The 23,069-nt window shown below is 52.9% G+C and overlaps 1 protein-coding gene across 1 annotated transcript in view; it reads right to left on the reverse strand.

Annotated features, from left to right (window-relative positions):
- Positions 1-1,708: 1,708 nt before the first annotated feature.
- NMNAT2 (nicotinamide nucleotide adenylyltransferase 2) overlaps positions 1,709-23,069 on the reverse strand; it is a 30,085-nt gene continuing 8,724 nt past the window's right edge. The window contains exons 2-11 of the mRNA XM_056356613.1: positions 10,636-10,724; positions 9,833-9,900; positions 9,040-9,118; positions 7,841-7,970; positions 7,146-7,226; positions 6,987-7,031; positions 5,590-5,666; positions 3,917-4,018; positions 3,605-3,672; positions 1,709-3,473 (exon numbers count right to left, since the gene is read on the reverse strand). Of these exons, the coding sequence (XP_056212588.1) occupies positions 3,371-3,473; positions 3,605-3,672; positions 3,917-4,018; positions 5,590-5,666; positions 6,987-7,031; positions 7,146-7,226; positions 7,841-7,970; positions 9,040-9,118; positions 9,833-9,900; positions 10,636-10,724 (842 nt within the window). The 3' untranslated portion in view covers positions 1,709-3,370. The remainder of the gene's footprint in view (positions 3,474-3,604; positions 3,673-3,916; positions 4,019-5,589; positions 5,667-6,986; positions 7,032-7,145; positions 7,227-7,840; positions 7,971-9,039; positions 9,119-9,832; positions 9,901-10,635; positions 10,725-23,069) is intronic.

Genomic DNA, 23,069 nt, shown 5'->3' on the forward strand with positions numbered 1-23,069 from the left:
ACCTTTGGGTGGCATCTTGCAGCCTGTTTTATTTTTCCCGGCTCCCTGGTGTGGGTGAGTTGGGCTACCAGTTGTCCCAGCAGTGCAGTTGCTTGTTCTCTTTGTGCTGACTCAGTCTTGGGGCTGTATTGAAATGACACCAGTAACATCTTTGTTTTGTTTTGTTTATTACATAATTTAAACATTTTGCTGATAAAGTTTTTTTTTTGTCAATGACCATTTTTTTTCATATAGCAACAGAAGAAAAAAAAATAATCAGGCTCCAAAACTTGAAACAAAGGTGAAATCGGTGGCATGGCAACTTCAGCCCCTTCCCCCCCCCCCCCTCCCCCCCCCCCTTTACTTATTTTTTCCAAAAGGCATTTGAAATTAATTTTTCTTTCAGCAAATTGCACTGTTTAAAAGTGGAGGTTCAAAGACCATAACCCACGAGCTTCTTCCCACCCCTCCCCTGCACCCTGGAAACCCCAATCCCAGGCAGTCGCGTGGATCTGCAGGGATAATTCTTTTCTTTTCCATACCTTCCCAAAGACATATTTCCAAACCATTCCCAGAACTGAACAACCAGTTACAAACCCCCCGTCCCCCCCCCCCCCCCGGTCCCGTGAGTTTTGCTGAGCGGATACACGAAGGCGCAGGTAAGACTAGTAAGACAGAACGTACTCATCACCCGTACCACAACGCTACGTCTCCAAGGCATGCCGTCCTAACCGCAGTGGGATGGGAAGCCGGCAGGCTCACCCTGCGCCCCATCCTGCGTACCTGAGGGAGGGAGGGATGATCTGAGATGGCTCTCGGATGTGTCACCTGCCTGCCTTCTCCATCTCCTGTGTTTTATCTCCCTGTGCCTTTTCCTCAGTGAAAACCTACTGTCCTTCCTCCCCCTTCAGAGAGGCATCGCTGCCCCAGGGGGGTGAGATCCCTCTCTTTGCGTGTGTGTGTGTGTTTTGGAGGCTGGTTGCCACCAATTGCTTTTTCTCCTCCTGCTTGGAGCCAAGACACGTGGGTGTGACGCCTGGCGAGGAGGGGAGGCTGTCTGAAATCACTTCTGTGTTGGGGTGCAGAGGGGCGAGACACTGAAAAACTGAACATGTAAGAACGGGTGGGGAGGAGTCCAGCTACATACGTGGGTGTCTCATGGATGAGATGTCCCGCCACGGGCACCGGCCTAGCGCACCAGCTAAAGGGAGCTCAGTAGGGTATTGGTGAACAGCTTGAAGTGGCTGAAGACCTCCCTGGAGAAGGGACATCCCTGCACTCAGAGTCCCACATACACTCACCACCCTCTCTGCTTTGGCATCTCCGTATCTCCTCACCCCATGGCATATGTACGCAACCACCTGGAGATACCAGAGCTGGTGCTGAGGGCTTTGGCTGATGAATTTACGACAGTTCAAGAACAAGCCTCTCCATGTGGAGGGAAATCCCTGGCAAGGAAAGACCTCTTCTGGACTTTGGGCAAGTCACATCACTTCTGTCTCTCCTGCTTTCCCTTCTGGGAAGGGCCGTGCCTCCTTGGAAGCTGTTAGCTATTGCTCACGAAACCCTGCCTGCTGCAAAGAGCCTGTGGCTGTAGGCTACCTGCTTTTGCCCAAAGTTGCTTGCTGTTATGGAGATGTCAGCAGCATTCAGCAGGTCACCAAATTCAGCACTATGTCTCATCTTGGGAGCTTCCACGAGAGCAGCTTGTGACCCTCCATAAACTTTTGTGACCCTCCATAAACTTTTAAGGAAGAAAAAAAAAAAAAAGGTAATTTTTGATCTTTCCCTAAAATGCCCTGGAGGACTGTTAGCCTTCAGGTGTCTCAGTGTGATGATGTCCCTTGCTGGGGACTGGGAGCTAGTCACAGCGCTGCCCTAGGAAAGCCACAAAGCCAACATGGGCAATGGTTGTGCTTTGGGAGAGGGTGGTGCTGTGGACCAGCCTGAGCCTAGTTAGCCCAAATGGGTGGGGAGTGTGCAGGTGTCCAGGAGCTATAGGCAGCAGGGCTATACCCAAAGCAACACAAGGTTAGATGGAGCAAAGGGAGAGGAAAAGGTGTGGAGTAAAGCAGGACCATACCTTCCTCCTTGTGGCTGTGGCCTTTCCCAGGGCTTCTGCAGGGTCCTTGCACCCCAGGGATGCTCAGCAGGGCAAGGGCCTGCTTCAGCAACCCTCCTCTCTGCAGGTCTTAAGTAATTTTCTCTTGCTCCATGTTACCTGCCCCCTTTTTAATGCCAGCATCTCCACTAGGATCCATCCTTGGCATTTGAGGGCACGTCGCAGGCAGGAGAGCAGGAGCCTGGCATGTCCCAAGGGATGTGTGAAGTAGCCACAGCCAGTTTGGGAGGGGGAAAGTTTCATGCATTTAATAAACTCTTCAAGGAGAGGGTAGGAGCAGAGGGAGAAAGGGGAAGTTTACAGACAGAAACAGAGAGCTGGAGGATGGGGATGGACCCAAGCCCCCATGAAGCTCAGTGGGGTTTGGGGCAAATTCTCACCAGAGGCTTTGGGTCACTACCTGCTGCTACTTCCCTCATTTTTTGGCTTCACAAATGGTAGGTCCCTTTTTCAGTGCTGTGGGCTGCCCCCTCCAACACTGAGTCAAGAGTTAGAGCATCACCCCAACTCCACTTGCCTAAGGGGTGGCTTGGTTTCACTTGCAGCCAAGGCAAGGTGAGACACATCCCCCCTAGTCATGCTTTGGCAGCAGTGCTTGCCAAGGCTTCTGCTTCCCTTCAGAAATGCCCTCCCTGTGATTTTTCAGGGCCAGGAAGAGGGTTTTGTGAGCTGGGTTGTCTTACTGCTGCCCTGAGGAGGTTCACCTGCCGTGGGGCACCAAGCCAGCTGGGTTACAACTGCCTGTTGCCAACCAGGATTCATTTGGTCGTCATGTTGAGAGATCTAACGGGCTCACACTAAAACTATTTAAGAAAAAAACAGTCCACCTAGATCTATTGAGCTGATGTACTGTAAGATGATGCGGAAGAGAAAGCCCCTGCTCTGAGCATGCTGGGAGGATCGACCAGGGGGGCCATCTCCCAGTGATGCTGAGAGGGGGGTGTCTGAGCTACCTCCTCTCGAGCGCACTGAGCACATCGCCTTTTTACCGGCCACCCCCTCCCTGCCTGCATACGCGAAGAGGGCAGTTTCCCCAAAAAAGAGACCAAACCGTTCCCTTCGGGGCCGTGCTGCGGTTCCCTGGACATTGCTGCACGATGGAGCGTTGGTGCCGGGGGTGAGAGGCAGGCACGGGCGGGACGCCATGGGGTGGGGGAGAGAGATGGAGACACGGACTGAGAGAGAGAGAGAGAGAGAGAGAGAAAAAAGTGATGGAGAGCTGTAGGCAGGCGAGACACGAGGGCTGTCTTGCTGCAGGACCCCTGGCGCTTAGCCGGAGGCGTTGATGTAGAGCTGGCTCTTGAGGATGTAGTCGATGACGGGCTGGCAGAGGTAATCCACGACGTGGCCATCCCCGTGCTGCAGGGCCAGTCTAGGGGTGCGGGGGGAGAGAAAGGGGTCAGAGCCTTCCTGGGTGCATCAGGTGCCCCCCGCAAGCAGAGCGGCTGGTTGGGGGGCACCCCTCTCCCCGCTCTGTGGGGGGAGTCCCCCTGTACCACCCACCTGCTTTTGGTGGAGCTGACGACCGACATGGGGTGGTTTGAGTCATCCTTCACCACCAGAATGTTGTTCTGCAGGGGAAGGAGGAAGCGAGGAGTGAAGGGCCAGCCTGAACGTGGGCGTCTGCCCTGCCAGCCTCCCCAGCCCGCTGGCCTCAGGGGGCTGCCGTGCGATCGCCCCGTTGCTTGTCCCACCTAGCAGCTGAGAACATCTGGCCTTGAGGTGTTCTGTGCCCTGTGGCAGGAGCACTGCCCTGCGTAAGGAGGGGCTGCAGGTCCCTTTGCAGCCTTCCTGGCCATGCTGGCACCCACTTACTTTGTACTTGCGGAGTATGGAGGAGTGGTTCATGATCCGGTCAGGGTCTGCTCCATCCCGAGGCACCACCACGATCCCAAACTCCCCGACAATCACCTCCATCTAGGAAAAACCAAAGTGGAGTGATCTTTATAACCACCCCACGCAAAACCTGCCACTGTCCACCAGCTCCCCTGCACCAGAAGAGCTGGGCCGTGGTTTGGGATGAGATAGAAAGTGAATCTGAGGCTATCACAACTGCCTTTGGCAGAAACTTGGGACCATCATGGCATGGCGAGTGGTCTGCAGGGGATGAAATCAAGAGGCCCAGGGTCAGGTACTGTTACTAGATGTTGAGGTTAGGCTTTAGGGAGGGCTTGCAGCAGAAGGAGAGTGACAGTAGAAGAGGTTGCCCAGAGAGGACATGACTTCTGCTTTGCTGGAAGGCTTTATGAGCAGGATGGACATGTTGGTCCTGAGAGAGGTCTTGAAGGGGCATTCTTCCAAGGCTGTTTGCACCAAGGCTGGTGGCCATATTTTCTGCTCCCGCTTGTGTTGGGCGAGACAAACCAGGCTCATCTGGAAGAGCTCTGGGTCAGCATGTTCAGGCAGCAGGAGCCCGTGAGGTGGTGCTGGTGCAGAATGACTCCGCCGCCTGCACTCTGGTGTCCAGTTTTTGTATCCTTTGTGCTGTTTTTTGCATCAGGACTTGCCTCATCTCCAACTTTGCAGCCCTTCAGAGGAGATATCTGCCAGCTCATTGTTTTAAAAACCTTGGGACTTGAAGATGCGGTAACTGATTTTAGAATTGGTTGAGAGGCTCAACCTCAACCGGGAGGAGTGGGGAGGTTGTGTTGGCTGGCCGATTTCAGTGAAGAGCCAGGTGAGGTCCCATACCCAGCACTAGTCTGGCTGCCAGGAGCAGCATGTGGGTTGGTAACCCAGTTCTTCTCTAGTGCTGGTGTCTTTCCAGGAAAGTATGGCTTCTTCAGGCAGGGACTGTGGTGTTCAAGGTGTCCTGCTGCAATGTTTTACTGGTGGGGGGTGGGGGCACAGAGAAGTGGGCAGTGGGTTTCATCCCTTTGAGCTGAGGCAGTGAAGATGCTGAGATGGGCTGGGATGGGTTTACTTCTCGATCTTTGTAAAGATGGGTACTTGGGTATCCCACGTTGCAGAAAAAGCCGTTTATTAAGTGAAAGCTGTTGTTTTGGCTGTAAACATGTCTAATTTCTAACATCTGGCCAACTTTTGTAAATCCCTTATTTCCTACCTCCACACCTCACTCTGCTGGGACTGGCATCTACTTGATGCTGGCTCCTTCCAAGGGACAAGGAGTGGGAGCGAAGCCTTTGGAGATCCCTTGGAAGGGGGTTTACCCTGCACCCCAAGTGACATCCCCTGTGTGAATGGTGAGTGGGAGCAGGGCTTCAGGTCTGTGGAAGGGGAGGCAGGGTAGGGCTGGTGACCCCCGAAGCAGAAGACCCTGTCTCTCAGGCTGCCTGTGTGTAGGAGAGGGGAGGGTCAGGGCTGGGATGGGGGAGGCAGCGGGGATGGTGGGGATAGCTCCTGCCATGCCAGGGGACCTGGGCAGCTCCCAGGAGTGCTGGGTGTGGGAAGCAGAGGAGGAGGAGGAGGAGGAGGAAGGGAGCCAGGGAAAGAGAAGCACGGAGGGGTGCCCAGTGGTGGTGACTCACATCTGCCTCGTTCCAGAGACCAGGGATGCAGAAGGATTCCAGCAGGTCGCTGCCACAGAGCAGTAGGATGCGAAGCTCTGAAGAAAAGAAGAGGAGAAGCTCAGATGTAGGAGCAAAGAGGGCTGAGCAGGCACTGCTACTCCCACCACCCCATTGCACTGCTCGGGGGCACCTTCTTCTGCACAGACTTCCCCTGCCAAAACAAGTCCTGCTAAAGATGCTGTGGTCCTTCCCACATCCCTGCAGGTGCCAAACTTCAAACACCCCCCACCCTAATTTACTTCAGCTCCTCTCCCATGCTGCTGAGTTGCTGTCAGCATTGCTAAGTGCTGGTGAACTGCGGCTGTGGTCCAGCCCTGGAGGTGGGGTATCCCTGGGAAAGGGAGTCATTTCTCTGTGCTGTGGGCACCCACCACCACTTTGTGATCTGCTGCAGAGGCTCCGGCCACAGGGTGATGGGGAGAGCCCAGGGGACTGCCCAAAGCCCTGGGCATGGCTGTGTTTGCATTAGCAAAGCTAGTGGTGAAGCACTGGAGGTTTTCCTTGTTTATCTTGAAGGATTTCCATGTCCTCCCTTTCTCTCCCCAGGCTGGGACTGGTGCTTGCTGACAGCTTGCTTAGAGGGTTGGCTTTGCTGTTCAGTGAGAAAGTTGTCCTGTGGGGAGGAGCTTTCTGCTCTGATGGGCCTGTGATGATTAATTTATTTGCACAACCACCAGAGGAAAGCCATAAACCTGCCCAGAGTGGGGGGAAGAGGCAGCTGCATGGGAAGATGCCTCCCTGCGTGGCACTTCTAGGTGGCCAAAGCCTTTGCGCTCTTCGGGGTGCTGGTGCTAGGACGGGTATTGTGCTAGGCTGTGTGTGAGCTAGCCCATGAAACAGGTCCTAAAATCACCAGCAAGCTCCCCATGCAGAGCCCTGGATGATGTACAGTGGTGCCCAGTGCATGGCAGCCTGGTGGGTCTACAACCCCTAAAGGGCTTTAGGGAAAGAGGCGCCATGGCTGGTCAGGCAGCTGAAATCCCTCCTGCTGCCACATGCAAAGCTCTGCAGGGCTCCAGGCACCGCAAGGATGTGCCCTTCACCATGGGAGGGCAAGTTTGATGGCACGTGGGGGCAACTTTCAAAGCATGATGCCATGGCAGGTCCATGCCAGTGCTGGGAGCCAGGTCCCCGTTGCTCACTCCCTTATTTCAGGCTGCTTGCCTGCCAATGGGAATGGGCTCAGGCCAGTTTTGCACTGGTCCTGTTTCACCCCTGAGCCCTGATAGCTGGCACCAGGGCGAGATGATCCAGCATCCTTCGCTCACCACTGGGTCTGTCATGTAGCTGCTCCCGAGCCACATGGCACTAGCCCAGAGGAGCTGGAGTGACGTGGAGGGAGGCTGCATACTCACCTATCTCCTCATATCTCATCACCGTTCCCAAGTTGGCATTTTCATCTGGGGAAAAGAAGCAAAAGAGAGGTGATGGTGCCCAGTCTAGAAGAGGGGGCTTTGGAGGAAGGCTGGGGGCTGGAGCTAAAGTGGAGGTGATGGATCTTTCCTCTTACATACCCACGAAGGTGAAGCGCTCCATGGGCGGGCGAACGCAGCAAATCCGGCTCAGGCTTTCTCCCACCTTCCCCAGGATCTTTGCTAAAAGTGAAGAAGGAAATTAATGGGAGAAAAGCTGTGTGACCAAACCACACAAGCACTTCAGCCACCCTGGTCCTGCAAGATACTCCTGAGCTCGGGTGCAGGAACTGCTCTCAGCATCTCCCCACCACCTCCTTCATGGTCTTAACTCCCAAGAGCGCTACACTGTGCCTTGAAGGAACCAGCTGGACAGCTAAAATCATAGGATGTTCATTTTAATGGGATTTAAGTAATGTCCTCTTTCCTCCCCAGCTGTGTCCTCAGTGTCCCACATCCCATGGAGTATCCAGCCACGTCATTTCTTCTGCCAATTCATCCCTTGCACGAGCCGCATGGGTACCAGGTAACCTTTTTCTTAGCTGATCTCACTGTATGGACACAACCCAGCTGAAGTCCAGTGAGATTTCACAGCCATTTTGAGCCATTCTTGGCTTGTCTTCCTATGCTGGATGCTAACTCCTCCATCACAAACCTACCCAATCCTGGGCTTGGTGCATGGAGCCCAGTGATCCAAAAATAAGGTGATGGAGCACTGTTCCTAATGCTCAGCAGCCCTGCTGGGAGGTGAGGGGTTGGGTGCTCATCTCCCTCTTCCCTACCCCGCTGCCACCTACCCGCGGTGGGCTTGTTGGAGACGTTGTTGTTGTTCTGGTAGATAGTCTGCGAGGACTCGTTCTGAGGCTGGCCGATCACGGGGGTGATGGAGGGCGTGTTGACGTTGGAGAGAATGCAGCCAGTCACTCTCTGCAATGAGGGAGAGATGTAGCCTTCACCGCAGCTACCCCCCAAACTCTTTATGACCCCCGTATCAAGCCTGGGCACCCCAGGGTGAAGGTCAGCTTTGGTGACAGGTACACCCAAGCTCATTTGGGCCTGGGGCTAGCAGGACCCTGCAGATAATGACTTGCGATTAAGGCTGGGGATGGTGGGATTAACTTTTTGCGTGGACTCACGGGGCTGGCAAGGCTGGAGCCACGCTGCCTGCAGGCAGGCACCATTCTGATGAATAAATAAAAACACAGTGGCTGATGAATCAACGGGCAAAGCCAGTGGCTTATTACCTCAGGAGCACATGTACCCTCTTCTCCTCTACCAGCCCCTGCAGGAGAAGGAAGGCATCTCCAGGGGCTCCCTGGCTTCAACACCACGGTCCCTGGATGCACTGGACACCCCACTGGGCTGGGTAACGCTGCTGCTGCGCCTCTGCTCCGGGCTGCCCGTGAGTTTGTGTGATGCTGTTCTCCCCATTTCCCCTCCTTGGCTTGCTCGCTATGCCCGGCGCTGGCAGCAGCCCTGCCCTCCCTGTCCCTGCCATCACCTGAGTGTAGTCACGTTCTTCCCTGGCTCTCAGGCCTGCCTGGGCTTTGGGGGAACTTTTCCTCCTGGGTTTTGTGCTCCCTGGGGGCTTCCCAGGTGATGAATTTTCCCCCTGAGTTTTGGCTCAGCTGGTGCGCAGGGATGCCTGTTCACCCATCCCTCCCCTCAGGGTGGTGGCCAGCATCAATGAATTTGGCTTATGCCCACCCCTGCAGTTGCCCCTGCTCCCCAGTCCCCAAGTGGGACTGGGACGGCTGCTGGCTCCAACTGAAGGGCTCAACTGGATTTTACCATCAGGGCAAGGAGCTCAAAGCCACCGTGACAAGGCACCTCGCACCACCTCCAGGTCAGGATTTCAGGCACGTTCCTGCAAGCCTTCTCTCTGGCTGTCCCAGCCGTGCTTTGGCTGTTGATGGCCGTGTGGAGAGCACCCCCAATCCTGCACGCTCCCCACGCCCTCAGCCCGGGTGCACCCATGGCGTGGGGGCTGCCTCACCTTCATCAGGTCGCGGTGGTGCTCCAGCACGCTGCAGGTGGTCTGCCAGGTGTCCTGGTAGCACTCCCAGGGGTCCACCCTGCAGGGAGAACAGCAAGGCAACGGTGTTGGCTGGTGGCCACTGCCTGGACCTCCTGGCCATGTTGCCTTCTCCTCAGTGGGCCAGCCAGCAGTGCCGTGAGCAGCTACCATCAGTCCCTCAGCTCTACCATGGACCATGTTCCTCCTCTGGCCCTTCCATCCAGTTCTCCCTAATAGTTTTGGCAAGCTGAATGTGTGCCTGGACACCTTTCCACTCTCAGTACCCAACTCTTGGTACAAAAGCTCGCATTTGGCTTGGATCTAACTACATGTGTTAACTGTTTCCTTAGGGCAGCCCAGAGATGTTTCTGGTCCCGCCTCAGCTGACGGACTCGATGTGGCAATGCTGGGAAGGGGAGAGTCCATGCACAGGTACAGCAGGTGTAGAGAAAGGGAAGGTGCCACGGCACAAGGCTGGGGTGGGCTGGGTGACTTTGAGCTTCACCCAGACACCACAGACTCAGGACAGGGCTTGCAAGACCCCCTATAGCCAAAGGACCCCTCTGAAGGACGGCACAGCATCCCTCGTCATGGACTAGGAGAGGAAGGCCTCTGGGTTTTAATCAGGTTTTGGCTGGGAGACGAGAAAGTCTATCCTGGAGCCCTAGCAGCTGGTGGCATCTCCACTCCGCATGCAGGACTTTGTCACCACGGCTCCGGGGAAGGGGCAGGGGCTGCGGGTGCCGCAGTGGGTGCGGGCTCCGCCACTCACCTGATCCAGTCGGAGGACTGGACGGCCAGCTGGCACATGGTCAGGCGGTGCCGGCTTGAGACCAGACCCTGCAAGAGGGGGTGATGGAGGAACAGTTACGGGAGGCAAGCACTGTGCCCTGGCCAGCCTGGGCTTGCAGACCCTCCTGGGGCAGAGCTTCGGGCTTGCTCAGACGACAGCCCAGAAGGATTCCCTCCTACCCACAAAAATTTATCTAAGTTCCTGTTTGCTGGAGGGGAGGAGTTCCTGCCTCGCTTCAGCCCTGGTTACAATACCGGTCGGTGAGATTTGCTCAGCACCACCGCGCTCAGCCCTGCACTGCAGCGGGGCCAGACCCGGGATGGTGGTTTCTTGATGAAATTTCTCCAGCTTTCAGAAGAGGAGGAAACTCTCTCCTAATTTGGATTTTCCCCCACCCCAGAAAGTGCTTTTAAAGGTTCCTGTTTCCATTGTCACCATCCCACAATAAAATTGGCTTTGAAATCATTCAAACAGAAAAAAACCCCAAACAACCAAAGCCCAAAACAACCTAGCAAGATGACCACCACCATTTTGGGTGAGAATGTTTCTCCTTGCTGTCTAGTACTTTGGCTGGTTGTAGGATCTTCCTACACTTTTTATCTAAGAGTGAGTGGTTTCATCCTCTCATCCTCTTAGGGTCTTTCCTATGCTCAGGAGACACCCAGGGCAGAAGAGGTCCAAGAAAGAACCACAGGTATAGGCAGTGCTGCCCAGAGCTCAGCCCTGGCTTCAGAGGTACCATCTCTTGTAGGAGGCAGAAAAGGAAAATGGGGACCACTCACCGTTTTCCCGTAGGAGTCGTGCACAGGCGAGACAATGCCACCGATGACGATGAAGCGTCCAGTCTTGTGCAGGTAATCCCGGGCTCGCTCTGGAGTAGGAGGGTAAGGAAAAGGGTACAGGGTGATTCAGCTGGACCCACTGAGCCCCTGCAATGCCCTGCTGCTCCCTGTGGAGCAGCTCATCCCAGCTCAGGCAGCGCTGGGTGGGGAAGGAGACCAAGGGAAGGACTGGCTTCATCTTCACTGCCTGTATCATTTGGCGCCATCCTTGGTGATTCTGAGCATGGACCTTCCTGGGGACCCCAAACCTTCCAGGAAGGAGGATTCGGTGGAAGAAGACAGGTCTTTAGCAAAAGCTAAATCACATTCAGACCCCAAATCACCTTGAACCACCTCGCCAGGGCATCAGAGGGGCAGCCAAGAGCCTGCACCACTGACGGGAGCTGCTCAGCAGAGATGGGCTCTTTCTGCAGCACTGGAGGAGCCAGATCGAGCTCACGAGGTGATGCGTGAAGCTGGTTCACTCACTGCCTGCAGACACATCCTTTTCTTTCTATTTTTCTTTGCCCATAAACTATACATCCACCCTTTCTCTCCCCAGGACTTCTCCCTTCCTTGCCTACTATGATTTGCTGCTGACTACCAGGCAAAAGATTTCTTAGCAGATGGAAGATGACAGAGGGATCTCCTAACCTCGAGCTGACAAAGACCCCTTAGATGTGGGCAAGATCAAAAACCCCAGGATAATAACAAATCCCACCACCTCACCTGCTGCTGGGCTGCAGGGACAACACTGTGGTTTTGTGAGCCGAAAACTTTTGCTAGCTCATGCGTCGGCAGCCAGCTGTGCCTCCCTGCAGGAGGAGATCAGTACAGACTGGGGGGGATGGGGGGATGGATGGATGGATGGATGGATGGATGGATGGATGGATGGATGGAGAGCAGCCCTGCCAAGAAGGGAACACTGCTGGGTGACAAACGACATGAGCCAGCACTGTGCGCTCACAGCCCAGCAAACCAGCCGTGCCCTGGGTGCATCCCAGCAGCGTGGCCAGCAGCCCGGGGAGGGGGTGCCCCCCCTCTGCTCCGCTCTGGTGAGACCCCCCTGGAGCCCTGGGTCCCCAGTACCCGCCAGCCATGGAGCTGCCGGAGCGGGCCCAGAGGCAGCCGCGGGGACGGTGGGAGGGCTGGAGCCCCTCTGCTGTGGGGACGGGCTGGGAGAGCTGGGCTGGCTCAGCCTGGGGGAGGGAGGGCTCCGGGAGACCTTGCTCTGGCCTTCCGATACATTAAGGGGGCTTATAAGAAACATGCAGGGTTTTTTAGCAACCCCTGTAGTGCCAGGTCAAGGGACAACAGTGCTAAAATAAAAGAAAGTAGATCTAGGGTAAATATAAGGAAGATTTTTTTTTTTCTTTTTTACAATGGTAGTGGGACACTAGAATACCTTGCCCAGAGAAGTTGTGGATATCCCACTACTTGGAATATTGAAGGTCAGGTTGGATGGGGCTTTGAGCAACCTGATGAAAGATGTCCCTGTTGGTTGACCGCCTAAATAAGAATTGCTGTCATGTACAGGGCTGCAGGCATGGGTCCTTAGCACAGATGGATCCCTGCCGCTCTCACCACAAGACCCACACTTCATGTGCCGTTGTTTTGGAAATGCTGAAGAGTTCACCAGGAGCTGCACACCACCAGGACCAAGACCCTCGTCCCTATCTGCTCCTCTCTGCTGGAAAGTGCTGGGATGCTGCAGGTGAGTTCACCACCTCTGAGCTCTAACCCTGCTTGCTCCAACTGTTGCTTGTACCCTGCTTGCTCGCTCCCTGCTTGATCCAACTCACAGACAGCAGCTGCTGGGAGCTGCGGGATGAAGCCTTGGCAGAGGAGAGGGAATGTTGGTCTGAGAGCATGTCATCACAGTGGGACAGGGAAGAGCCCTTCCTGCATGCACTGGGGGGAGTGAGGGGCTCCAGTGCCCTGCATATGGGCTCCTGGGGTCTGCCCAGCATGGTCTCAGACAGACGGATGGAGCTGCCCAGTTGGGGAACAGCAGCCCCACTGCAAGAGCAATGCAGGGTCGGTCACAGCATGGTCCCCCACGGTGGCCAGCTGACCCCCAGGTTCTTGCTTCTGACGTTTTTCTCTTCTTTCTCTGGGATGGCCCCCCTGATGCAGCCCCCTACCCTGCTTCCCCCCCTGCCTGTTGGCAGGGCTGCCTCAGGCTTTGGGCAATAGTGGTTATGTTCTCCCCTTCTAGAAACCTCTTTGCCAATGCCTCGCGGGGTTGTACCCACCTTCATCATGGCTCTGCCTCAGCGATGCTGTTATTTGCAGATGCACCTTCAGCCCTTTCTCCCTCAAATCCTCACCACTCCCCCGACACACGCTGTTGAATGTCACCTGAGACATCCCTGGGGGTTCCCTTGGGTCCCCTTCCTATGGCACCCATCACCTGCAGCCCAGCTGGTTCCTCAGCAGCCGAAGGGCTCTTACACCCCCCCTACCTGTTCAACACCACCTGCTGCCTGTGTCCCACCACTGCCAAGAGACAAGCCTGATGCACAGGCTCAGGCTGGTATTTCTAAATGGTGACATTTGAGGATAAAAATGCTGGTGAGGAGTTGTTAATCTGCCGTAGGCTCCTATGGCATATCCAGCCTCCCTCCTCCTGCCCCAGAGCACATGCTTTTGTGCCCCGATGGTTCTCTGAAGATGCTCTCAGAGAAGCAAAGAAGGGTTCTCACTGATGCCGGAGAGGGAACATCCCACCTTCTCATGCTGCAGCAGTGATACCTCCTGCACCCCAAGCTTTTGCAGCTGTATAACCCCCTGCTTTACTCGAGCTCTCCCACTGGGTGCATTGCAGCCGCCTGGTCCCTCAGGCCCACCATGCCTGTGCACGAGTACGGCACCGCAGCAGGGTTGCAGCCCAGCAGAAAGTGAGGAGCAACAGGCTGGGGGTGTGAGCGTGGGGCAGGTCGGTGGGTGGCGATGGCCACAGCTGGGCTGGCCCTGTCTCTGTCCCAACATGGGGAGGGTGGTCGGGGAGTGAACAGCACAGCAGTGCCCACCCCAGCTACTGAGAGAGTAGAAAGAAAAAAATACAGCAACGGCAAAAGCAAAAAGGGAAATGAGATTGATGAGTCATTAGAAAGTGCCTCTTTGGGTTTTTTTTGGTTGGTTTTTTTTTGCAAGTGGAGGATCTGGAAAATATTTTGCCTTTACAAAGAAAGCAAGCATTTCTGAAGCTGAGGTGAGTCCGGGATCCATCAGCCATCCCAAGATGTCCCTGCGCATCATACCTTGCAGGAGCCCGTTCCAGCCGCCGGTGTTCGCCCAGGGGACCGGGAGCAGCCCTGCCTGAAGGGCTGGTGCCCGCCTGTGTGCCAGCAGCTGGGAGAGGCTGGCAGGGAGCCTTCCCCCCCCCTGCCACCTGCACCCAGCCCCAGCTGGCACCTCCTAAAGCTGATGCAAAGCTCTTCAGCCTGCGTGGGATGGCTCCTGCTTCCCTCAGCGGTATAGCTGTGGTACTCCTTGGGAATAAGCAGCATGGCTCGCTCCTGCTGTCTGGGGAGATGCTTCCCCATCCCGGCTGCTCAATGTGGCACTGGTTGTTGGGGCAGGGGACACAGCCTACAAACACATCTTTGCCAAAGCAGCCACGTTCCTGTTTCCCCTCCAAAACAAACTTTCCCAACGAGAAATAGGAAAAAAGAGGGGAAAGAGAACAGCCAGTGTTTGCCATGTGCCCAAGCACAGTCCAGTGGCCACAAAGAGGAACGATGAGCATACTGGGGATCCTGCTACATCTTCTGGAGCTGTTGAGCTGAACTGGGGCTCCTGGCCTCCTAATGGCAGCAGAAAGACCTTGTTGTCCTGCTGCTGGTTGAAAATTAACCACTGGCTTGTTACTGCCTGCTAGTGCCATGAGGGTGACGCCAGCTGGGTTCAGGCACGTACAAGTGGCAGCTGAGCCCTGGGCTACAGCTCAGCATGATGGGCAGATGAGAGCATAGCTTGGCAGGACCAGCTGTGGGGAAAGGGGCTTTTCCATGGGTACATCGATGGGTACGTTTTCCCTGCACGTTTCCTGGTCAAATTATTGTCTCAGGGTGGTGTGGATGGGGTTGTGCTGTTTTAGAAAGGACTGTTCTCACAGTGGCGCATCTTTGCAGCTCCCATGCCCTTGTTCCTGCTTTGCTTTGGGACAAAAAATTAGCTTTGAAGTTATTTCAGAGCTCCCTTGCAACAGCTTGGGATGGATGGGGAGCACTCATACATCGAGGGAGGTGAGAGGGGCTGAGCAGGGCAGGGAGGTAGGCATGTTGGTGAAGAACTGCTGCAGTGAAATGATTTTTTCCCCCTCCAATTTCTAAAATTTCTACCAGGGAATATTGTTCAGCTATTGGGTTGGTGAAAAGTCAATTAAGGAACTATAATTGCCATGGACTGTTTCCTCACCTGCCAAGAGTGTTGAGCAGCTCCAGGCCCCCGTGACAGCCTGTGGGAGATCTGCCAGTATCAATAAAACCTTTTCCTCAGACTCACCTGAAATCCTTTCCCTGGCTCTCTTCCCAGCTCTGGTGCTCTGGGCGTGCCAGCCCCCAGGGAGAGGAAAATGGGCTTCAATCATTTGCTTGGTGCAGGGAGTAAAATTCAACTGCCTGAATTAGATGTACTGAAAGTTTCCGTCCCTGCCCTCAAAATCCTGAGCTCAGAGGGGTTAACACCAGCAAGTTCATTCAAACTGTATTTTTTGCTAGCTATCCGCCTGCTGGGAGCATCTCCCTCTGCCAGCGGGTTTGCTGGGGTGGTGAGGGGACCGGACCCAGCCCTGTGCATGACCATGGCTATCTGTGCACCAGGGGACACCCAGCAAAGCACCCTATAGGGGAGCATGCACAGAAAAATGCAATATTCTTGGGTTTTTTTCCATGGGCAGCAGGGTTTGAGGTTGAAGGTGCATAGTAAATAAAAGCACCAAACTCTGTGGGTGGTGGGGTTCCCTTCACAGCCTGCCATGACAGCCCTCCCTAATCCCACGCCCAGAAAGCCAAATGTGCAAAAATTTCCTCTTTCTTCTCCATTCTGAGTTTTAAAAAGAGGAATCAGTGGGTGCCAGCAGCACTTCTCCCTCTCCTGTCCTGCACTTGCCTTTATAAATGCTACTGGGTTTCCCACTGGTGCTTTCAAGGCTAATCAAGAGGGAGAGAAAAAAAGTGCCTTTTTTTTCTGATTCTGCTTTTTGGGGAATCTTTCACACAAACCCTGTCCTGGGACCTCTTCTAGATAAATTCTAGAAAGATGAAGACTGCATAGCATATAAGTTACAGACAACAGCATCAAGACACTTTTATAGCAAAAAAAAAAAAAAAAAAAAAAAAAAAAAAGGAATTGAGCCATGATGTTGGAAGATAAATTAAAAGGGCTGAAGAAGTGGTTTTGGATGAGCCTAGGAGCAGAGAAGTCTGCAGGAAAGCTATCCTGACCTCCTTGGAAGCATGCACAAGTAGACAGCTGAAACGCTCAGAGCCGATTGCTGCCAGGCAGGGACAAATCTAGGCAAGATTTTTGGAAAAGCCAAAGCAGAGCATCCCCGATGCATGCTGCCATGCAGGAGAGCTGGGGCTTTCAGTGTGCAGAGGAGCCAAGATCGATGGACCCGCATTTACCTTTACATTGTAATGCTATTTAAAATGGAAATTAAAATGAAAAGGAAATTCCCTAACAAAAAAGTTGCCATCAAATTTTAAATGAACACATCCTCTCGTTATTCCCTGCTTTGCCCCGACTTGATTTTCCTTGCCAGAAGGAGATTAAAAACACTGATCCATTCATCCCCACACCTGTCTCCTTTGCATACAGCACCTTTATAAAGCTCGCTCTGAAGAGAGACTGAACTCCTTGCACGTAACCTCTGCTTCAGGGTGGCTGATGGTATTAATTTACCTTGATTTTTGGTGGCAAAAGCCAGAGATTTTGCCTGGCCATCAGTTTATCAAGATCTGTATTTAAATAGCCGGGTGCCAAGCCTGCATCTTCAGGGGACGTGATCCACGCTGGAGGCACAACATCTCAGCTCTGGCTCCTGGGAGCTCACGCCAAGTCCTCACCACCTGCCTTAATAAAACACCTTTTCCTGCAGAAAACAGTTCATCTCCTCCAAACACATGCAAAGTATTGGAAATCGAAACAAAGTAATGTAATTCTGGAGGTGGAAAACATATTTGCCTGTTTCTACAGCAAGGCCAACAGCTTCAGCGGGACAGATCCTATGGGATGCTGGTGCCTCGCAGTGCTCATGGAGGGGTGTGCTGCTGGGAGGAGATGGGTGCTGCTGCTCTCTGAGTCACCCTCGAAACTGTTCATTTGGTTTTTAATCTGCACAATGATACTTAGAGAAACCTGTAAAAATGATGCTGCTCTCCAAAATACATACATAAAAGTTGAGATCTGCATTTTCCAGAGTGTGTTGTCTACCTTAGAAATACCAAACAGAAATAAATCTGCATGGGAAAAAATAAATATTTATTGACTATTGAATCTCTGCCAGGCAAGTATTTGGGTGAACACACAGGCTATGAAGCAGCAGTATGGTATAGCAGAGGGCTGAGCTGGGAATGGGAAGACGTGCCTCCTGGTCCCGCCTTGCCTACAACTTGCAGAACATCTCTTTGCATCCCAAACTAGTCTGTTCTCACTTGTTTTGGGGGCAGAGCACATCCATTTGCAGGGCTGTGTCCATCAGGTGGCTCTGCCTGCTTGCTCGCAGCTTGGCTGGCTCACTGGTTGGTGTAACTGTCAGCTAAGCCAGACCTTCACAGCCATCCACTTCAAAGCAAAAGCCTTTAAAAAGATTGCATTTTCTGAAATGCCATCTCAAGTCTTGCTTGGGGAGGAGCTGTGGGGGGTAGTGGGAGGCCACTAGTGGGGCCAGCACCATGGCAGGGGCGGGCACCCTCAGTGCATGGTGGCAGAGGATTCGGAGCCAGTGGCACTGTGGCTTTGGGGTGGCACAAGATTGCAGGGCAAACTTGCAGCATCTAGATGTGTCCGCACTGCAATCATGATGCTGCGTTTAAAGCTTCAGTACTTATATATTTTTTAAAAAAATATTTTTAACAGGTTGAATCTTCTTAGACTGACATGCTCTTCAGTGGCTAAATGGAGAGGGCAATAGGCAGCTGTAGCTGAGCCTGTCTGAATGCATTAGCTCATAGAGCCTGGAGCCTCATCCTCTGTACAAGGTAAGACAAAATTGCTTTAGCTCTTGTAAGAGACACCAGGGAAGTTGGTTGTTCATTCCCCACCCCAGGCTGAGGCCACAGTGCCTCCTGCCACCGCATCTGCTCCTGGCACATGCAGGAGGAGGTGTGGGTCTCAGCATCTTGAAATGATGGGCAATCAGCAACGTGGCTCCATGTGAGAAGCCACTAGGAGTTGGGCAGCCAGGGTAAGGAGATGGGATGGAGGTCATGGCTGGCACAGAAAGGGCAAAAAGGGTGAGTCTCCTGCTGTCCTTGGGTGTCTTGCTGCCTTTGGGTCTTCCAAAATGAAGAAAGTAGGGCTGTGCATGGCATGAGGGTCCACACTCAAGCACTGCACTTGTTGTTCTTCTGGGTTTCTGGAAATGGGTGGGTCGTTTCTTGGAACTGCTGTGGCTGCTCTGATGTTGTGGTGCTTCCTCCAAACCCCCAGGTCCATGTTCCCAGAAAAGACCTTTTTAAATAAAATTTCTTGCATCTTTCATGCAAAATACGCTGCTTGTGGAGACCAGCTTCATGCTTTCCCTGCAGACGTCACTGATGCCAAAGACACTGAAGCAGCTTTGTATTTCTCTTCTCATCCATATTCCTTACAGTCAGCCATCTGGGCAGCTCCCAACATTTCTTCCCTGCTTGTACAAAGATTTCTGCCTGGGAAAGACTAGGTTTTGGTCTAAAAGCCATCCATCTGGGGAGGCTTGCTCCTGCTTCTCGGCTGGTGTGTTGGGTTTCTGGCCTGGCTGTTGTCGTTGAGCTCACCCTTCTGTCACGGCTTCCCAGCCTGTTCCTTGCCTGTTGAATACCTGTGATGTCCAAGAGACCACACCAGACCCCAGAAAACACCCTCTGGTATTTTCATTCTCTAGAAGCACTTCATAGCCTGCAATACCAATGCAAGGATGTTGGGTTGGAAGAGAAAAGCTCTTTTCTTTTCCGGTATAAATTGTCCTTAATGCTCCAGGCAGTCTTGCATGGCTTTTAAACCCTGACAGAAATAAACTGCCAGTGATGGCCCCTGCCAAGAGGTGCATTAGCCCACCGGCAGCGTGCTTTTGCAGCAGAGAGCTTTCAGCCGCGGCTCCCAGCTCCACGCCTCCCGGCTCGTGGTTGGGCTTAGTCTTGCTGTGTTGGGGAAGGAAGGGACAGGGGTGACACTAGGACCCTTCCCAAGCACTGGTGACATCTCCCTGCTGCCCCAGCCCAGCTTTGCTTACCTCCCCTGCAGAAATATTTTTGGGTCTACCACTTTCCTGCAAGGTGATGGTGGGGAAAGAGCAATCAGAGATACGGTCCAGGGCTACAAAAACATAAGTGATGATTTTGCCCAGATTGAATGAAAAAAGAACATCCTGCTTCCCCAATAGGAAATCAGTGCTTATTTAAGAGATGTTTCTTTTTGGCGGTTCTCACTGAGTATATTTAATCATGGCGTTTCGGTTCCCTTGGCACTGCTCCATCACCTAAATTGATGTTAATGAAATCAAATATTCCTTGTGTTCAACTTTTCAAGGTGTAATTTCAAATTCTATTTACTTTGCCTTTGTACTTCTTTCATCCACACCCCTAAGACTTCCTTTTTTCTTTTAATTTTTTTTTTTTTTTTTTTTTTTTTTTACGCTGCTGGCCAGCTCTGATTTATGCCCTTCTCACCACGGGGAACTGAAGCCGCAGACCGTTCCCGCTCCGCACCAGCCCTCTGAAAACACACAGGAGGTAGCAGGGAGGCAAGAAAGTTTTGCACAGTCTTAATTGCTCTTCCCCGAGAGCCAGAGCAGAGGAGGGTGCACAGCCACGAGTGATGAAGGCGGCAAAACCATTTCCCAGCTGTCTCATTTTCATCTCGAGCAATTTGGCCTCCGACATCCTTGGGTGGGAGGCGGGAGGCAGCCATGAGGTGCCGAGGGCAAGGCAGGCGCTTTCTCACTGTCTAAAATACCTTCTTCTGCAGGGGAGAGTGACCCAGATACGCCAGCACACTTTGCTTTATTCTCAAGCTAGCAGCACTTGCAGGACCTAAATGTTGCTTCCTACCCTGAGCTCAACTCGGGCAAGGAGCCAGCAGTTTTTCTCAGTCTAATTGAGTGGTGCGTGTGTATATATTTATATATATATTAAAAAAAAAAAAAAAAAACACCAAAAAAAACCCCCCAACAAAACGAAAAACCAACTTGGAATGCCAAATCAGGGATGTACTCATCAGAGATGTACTGATCTCAAAGCCCAGCCCTCCCGCCTGCCTCAGGGCCACTTTCTCTGCCCCCTCCTGTGTCTTTGCCCACCCACCGCCTACAGCCGCCCCTTGGTTGGAGCTGGAGTAACCACTGGCACACTCATTCCTTGGACTTCCTGGAGGGACGAGGTGATGTTTCTTTTAGGAGACCAAGCCCTGACTGCTCTTCAAGGGACGTTTCTTTTTGGGAAGAAGCAGGAAGAGGAGCAGAGAGTAATTCTTCATCATGGGGTTGACCCTTCCCCAGGCAAGTGCAGGGAGATCCCAGTGTGTCCCACTGACCCAAACAGCTTGTCCTGCCTCGAGCTCAGTGCCTTTTAGATGATCTCAGTCAGATTCCCAGGAGACTTTTGGTTGGTAGAAAAATCCCATTAAGCCCCCTAAAGCTTAATGATTTTCATCTCTGAGCTAATTTGCTGTTACATGTTTTTCCCCCCACCCCGTTAGTCCATAGCTGCACCCAGGCATTGTAGAAGTAACAGATTTGGAAGGGGCTTCCATGCTAAATGGCTTCACTCATTGCTGCACATTTGTTTTAACGGCTTTTCTTAGGCACAAAAAAGCATCGGCCACCAAATACCTCAAAACTCGTGGGTGGACGCAGATACTACGGAAGGCCCCAGAGAAGTGATGTTGCAGCACCTGACCCTCCTACCTGCCAGCCCACTGAGGTCCCCCACCAGTGTCCAGCTCCGAGAGCTGCCGGAGTGATGACTAACAAGCACCATCTGTTGACCACTAATGGCTTCATGACAGAAAAGAGGAATGAGATGTTTAAAACAAACCAAAAAAAAAGGTTGAAGACTGAGTCACAGTGAGCTGACCTAGAAATAGCAGAGCATTTGCTGGAGACCCAACAAGATGGGGCCTGGTCAGGGCACCTGGCTGGTCTCAGGTGATCTGGGTTTCTTAAATGAAGCTGGGGAGAAACAGGCTGTTTGATATTATTGAAATTGAAGTTTAAATTCAAGGCATCATCCTGTTTTCCCCTCTTCTTTCAGCACTGAAGTACTGCAAGGGGTCAGTGGGTGTGAGAGGGCATGCAGAAGCCCAGTAAGAAACTCTCCAGCTCCCAGAGCTTAAGAAGAAGCATCTGAGGAAGAGCCTGGCAAAACAACACAGGCTGAAGTGCTTTTCCCTCCTAGAGCATCCCACCTGGCTGTGTTGAAGCAGGTGGGAGCAGGCAATGACCATCAGGTGAGCACCATAAGGACAAGTACAAGGAGATGCTTCTTGAGTTGAAGTTGCCACCAGCTCCTCTAGGTAGGGACTGGACCTACTTTTCTGTCAGGCAGGTGATTAGCACAGCACTGTCACTGTCACTACTGCTAAGGAGAAGCAATATCATTTATTGCCCAGAGATCCCCATCCTGGTACCACAGGGTGAGGAGGAACATGCTCAGCACCTTGCTGGGTCTCACCTGAAGGCTAGGCAGCTGAGTTCTGCCAAGGTGGACCATCCTCCGCTTGGTATCTGACATCCAGAGCTGCTGCTTGGGCATCTTAGAGGTCCTGAGGCTGGCCAGGTGAGGGTCAGCATTTAACCTGGTAAAAGCAACTCTTAGCAGGTAAAAATGGATGAAGAAGATGACTTCACCTAAAGAAAGATGTTTTCTGAGCTCCCTGCTGCAGGACATCACTGAAACGCCCTGCTTAGAAGGCTTTGGAAAAGGATTACGTGTCTCTAGGTAAGATGAGTGTCTGTACACACAGTGTTGAAGTGAAATGGGAGAGGTCACTACCTTTCCCTGGCTGCTGCAGTCGCTGGCTGCCCCCTAAGTCAGCAAGGGCCGTGCATGGTGGGGAGGAGAAAATTTTCCTCTTCCGCAGTATTTTCGTTGGGTTTCAGAGGCAAATGTACCAAAGTGTGCATTTGCCCATGCTCGGTGTAAAACGCTCCTCTGAGCACCAGGCTTTATCTAAGTACAAACCAGGGGAGTGAACGTCACCACAGCTGGACTGGGCAGAAAGCAGTTAGTGTGGGTTTGACTGAAATCTGTCTCTCCTAGGGGTTTTTTAAGGGTAACAGCTCTCCAGCTGGTGTAAAGCGATGTAAACTCAATGCCCAAGGTAAAGTGGCATCTATTTGCGGCGTGAATCTGGCCTGGAGCTGATGTTCTGTGGCTGTATCTCAGCTTCAGTGAGAGTCTAAATATCAGAAGCAAAAATAATTGTTTGGCAAGCAAAGGGGAGGGTATTCCAGATAGCCCCAACTGCTCTGTTTCAAAATGATTTTTATCACCCTGGGCCCACCGATAGCATCCATCAGGACAAGGGAAGCAGCAAAAGGCACCTGGCGAATACTTTCATTATCCTGCCATGAGTTTGTGTTTTGCTTTCACCAGGATGTGGGTGGCACGTCCGAAGTAGGACAGGCACATCAAAGCTCATCCCTGGAGAGGTCCCAGTCCCCATCTCAGCCAGCCACAGGCTGGGAAATCGGTGTCACTTTTTTTTTTTTTTTTAAACGGAGGGGGGAAAAAAGCCCCAACAGATTTCCACACTTGTTTTCTGCTGCCCTAATTTCCCTGTGCAAGCGCTCCGTTTGTTTTCATTTCCAAGCCGTTGTAGCACATCAAAGGCAGCGCTTTGTACGCCCCGGTGCGTATCGTGCTGCTCCTTTGGGATGACGTGCTGTGGGATCACAGCCTTACTAGCAGCAGAGGATTTACGGTCCCTGATTCCCCACGGAGCAGAGATGGGGAGCGTTTTCCTGGCGGCTTTTTGTTGGTCGTGGGTTGCCTCTATGTGGGGCTGACCCCTGTGCCGTGAGTCTAACCACGGCTTGTCTTTGCTGGCAAAGCATCCAAAGATGCTAACCATGGCAGGGATTTGTGTTGGCTTATCCAGGACTGTGCAGGCAGAAAATATCCCATCTACAGAGATGCAGAAAATCTGGGGGGATGCTGGTGACAACATGGGGTGGCGGAGGCAGCCAG

This window comes from Falco biarmicus, chromosome 11, assembly GCF_023638135.1.
Source record: "Falco biarmicus isolate bFalBia1 chromosome 11, bFalBia1.pri, whole genome shotgun sequence".
NCBI classification, from domain to species: domain Eukaryota; kingdom Metazoa; phylum Chordata; class Aves; order Falconiformes; family Falconidae; genus Falco; species Falco biarmicus.